We start from the raw sequence: 2866 nt of genomic DNA, 5'->3' as shown, positions 1-2866 counted from the left end.
CCAAAGAAGCTTCAAGTTCCAGCAGCTCTTTGTTAATAGACCTCAACGCAGAAATACAGTTGGTTGAATTCCCTGTAACACAATTACCAATAACTTCATTTCACCATTGAACAATGATTATCTGTTTCCGAAATTCAAATGAAGCTGTGATGAAATTTCTATAAAACCCAAGAAACTAACTATGCATAGATTTATCAATAAATGTAATTCACAGGGTTTTCAAGAGATAAATAGAGCTACCCTCATTAGATCAGAGCACAAGAAAAAAACTCCATCTGGTCCCCAGGACAAGTAATTTTCAGGCATGGGCGAGCAACTCTTGCTGACCATTTGCACAATGGGAAAGCACCCACTCAGTCAATCAAAGGATTAAAAAGACGTCTAGAGACAAAAAAAAAACAATAAAGTTACAGCCCTTTTTTAACCCAAGCAAGTGAGGAACCTCTCAAGGATGTGGCTCATGAGGATTGTTCAATCAATGGGCAAGTTAGAATTTCAACCTTTTTCCTAAGACTCTGGATTTCCAAAGTACATATTGTTGTGAAAATGCATTACTATGACAGTTCATTCTTGCTAAGTGGACACCACTGTAGCCTTACACACCTACATGTAACTGCCACAATGAGAAGGGACAATGATGATGATGCTGATGATGTGGACAGCAGTGTAATCTGTCACTTAATGACATTAAGGCAGACAGTGAATGGCTCCATCCAAATTTGCCATAAAGTTTTATTCTCCACAAAAAACTAGTGAGGTTATTAGTAGTAGTTAGTTCGCCCTTCCCTCCTTCTCAGGAGCATAGGCCATCAACAGTCTCTCTCCCTAGCCTCATGTCCTGTGCATCCCTCTCAAGCTGATACCAACTCTTGCCCGTAGACTTGATCTCTGCTTCTAGCAAACGTCTCCAGGTGTTCCATGGATGACCTCTCTTTCAACCTCCCTTGAGTATTCCATAGTTTAATGTTACTGACTCTATCTGACCATACCAACTGTAAAATCCTACACAGACACTAATTAATGAAAAATTGGAGCTTCTTTGTCGATGCGTTTGTTGATCTAACGGTAAGGTTATTTGCACCTTCTATAAGGCCATCCCCTTTTTTTCCTCCGTTTCGTGTCGAATGCGTTTCCTGACATCAGGTCGGTCGGATTGAAAAAAAAAAGCCTAAAAAAAAATCATAAGCATTCTCAGAATCGGAGCCCTGGTACCCCAGCATAATAGCTGTGGAGCCAGGAAAACAACAAGACATGAACCCAAAATCAATATGGCGGAAAAGTTGGTGAAGGTTGTTGCAAAATTAAGACAGCGTGGGGAAAAGGATCAACCACCGAAACTCCTATACTACATAAAATGGCTTTAAAACGTCGTTAGCTTTTTTTTTTTTTTTTTGTTTTGAAAATGCCAGAAATTTGGGCCAGTCGGACGACACGAAACGGAGAAAAAAAAGGGGATGGCCTAACTTGCAGACTCTGAAGTTCAAATCCCAATTTTCTTTTTAATAAGATTTCCTTTTTAATAGCGGTACGGGAAAAGAGGTCATATCCAACATTGCGGTAAACTGATTTAGTTCCCCTTTGTCATTCACTGTTTCAAACGCTCCATCAACAGTCACAACAAATAAGACTGTTTTTTGAAAGCTGAACTTCAGTCCCATATTAATAGTGACAGGAGTACTTGCAGCTGGCATTTGACAAGGCCGACCAGATCAACATATGACAGAAAACAATAGGAGTACCAGTGGGAAAAAATGGATTTGCATGGTCAATCAAAGCCCGCTTTTAACATTTTAATACACGTCTTAATTAATTTGCTGTTGTCTTCTTTTCAAAACAACGACATGAAATGACAAACATTGGAGGACGTAAGAGCGTCAGACGATGAATTTACATTTAGTGTCCAGACAAATCAGATTGAAGAACCCCGAGAGCTGTTTTATTTTATTCAAGAACATTTACCTGCACTTCGTAACTCCATACTTCGCTTTAAATTTGTCGTTCTTGTGGCGAAAAACTGTGCCATTTCCTCCAAAGTCGACGCCATTTTGAGTTTTCGTTTTAGCGCCAAATTACGAATTTCACCGCTGGTTAGAGCATTATATTGCAGGCGCGTGCATTTTCTTTGTGTCCAGATCTCCTCAGGAAGATCATCTCTGAACGGCAGGTGGTATTCTAAGAGTCAACAAAAGCTGATAGCACATTGTCGTGGAGAGCGAAAACATATTCGTGTACACTTTTGCTTCTCCCTGAGTAAGTTTGTTTAGTTACTGCAGACGGCCCTGTCCAGGAGCAATATTCCTGACGGGGTTAGATCAAGTGCAAAGTATAATATTACGGCACTTTATCATCATTTGCATGCCTTATGTGCAGGTCACTAGTATATAAATATTTTACCATGCCATAAAAAATACAGGCAATCAGAATGCAGGAAAGCCGTTATATATTCGTCAGTATTCCACTGAACCTTCCCATCGATCAGTGCAATTCAACGGTATCACACCCAGCCTTCCCATCGTGCCTTGCTGGCCACTGTATTTTCTATGGCATGGTAATATATAGTTAAAAGGCGAGTGTGCATACCAAGAAAATACAAGTGACTCGTGGGATATTCCATGACGTCACGTGAAAACCTCCTATAACGTCCATATACACCGGTATTTAAGAAATAGAAAACATGTACCGTGTTTCTATCGAGTTATAGAAACTCGAATGAAAGTTTGGGAGAACGAGAAATGCCGTGGGAACACAAGCCGTAAGCGAGTGTTTCCGCAGCTTTTTCGAGTTCTCCCAAACTTTCACGAGTGTTTCTATAACTCGATAGAAACACGGAGCAGGGGCACCCAACGAATCTGTTCCTCACATTATC

At 40.4% G+C, this 2866-nt stretch overlaps 1 protein-coding gene across 1 annotated transcript in view; it reads right to left on the bottom strand.

The window, feature by feature from the left end:
• Positions 1 to 2056, bottom strand: part of LOC137992973 (spindle and kinetochore-associated protein 1-like) — an 11190-nt gene extending 9134 nt beyond the window's left edge. The window contains exons 1-2 of the mRNA XM_068838607.1: positions 1960 to 2056; positions 1 to 72 (exon numbers count right to left, since the gene is read on the bottom strand). The exon at positions 1 to 72 is cut by the window's left edge and continues 53 nt beyond it. Coding sequence (XP_068694708.1) covers positions 1 to 72; positions 1960 to 2044 — 157 coding nt within the window. The 5' untranslated portion in view covers positions 2045 to 2056. The remainder of the gene's footprint in view (positions 73 to 1959) is intronic.
• Positions 2057 to 2866: the final 810 nt, after the last annotated feature.

The sequence above is a fragment of the Montipora foliosa genome, chromosome 2 (genome assembly GCF_036669935.1).
Source record: "Montipora foliosa isolate CH-2021 chromosome 2, ASM3666993v2, whole genome shotgun sequence".
In the NCBI taxonomy this organism is placed as follows: domain Eukaryota; kingdom Metazoa; phylum Cnidaria; class Anthozoa; order Scleractinia; family Acroporidae; genus Montipora; species Montipora foliosa.
The sequence above is the reverse complement of the archived record's forward strand: the minus strand, read 5'-3'. Positions and strand labels throughout refer to the sequence as shown.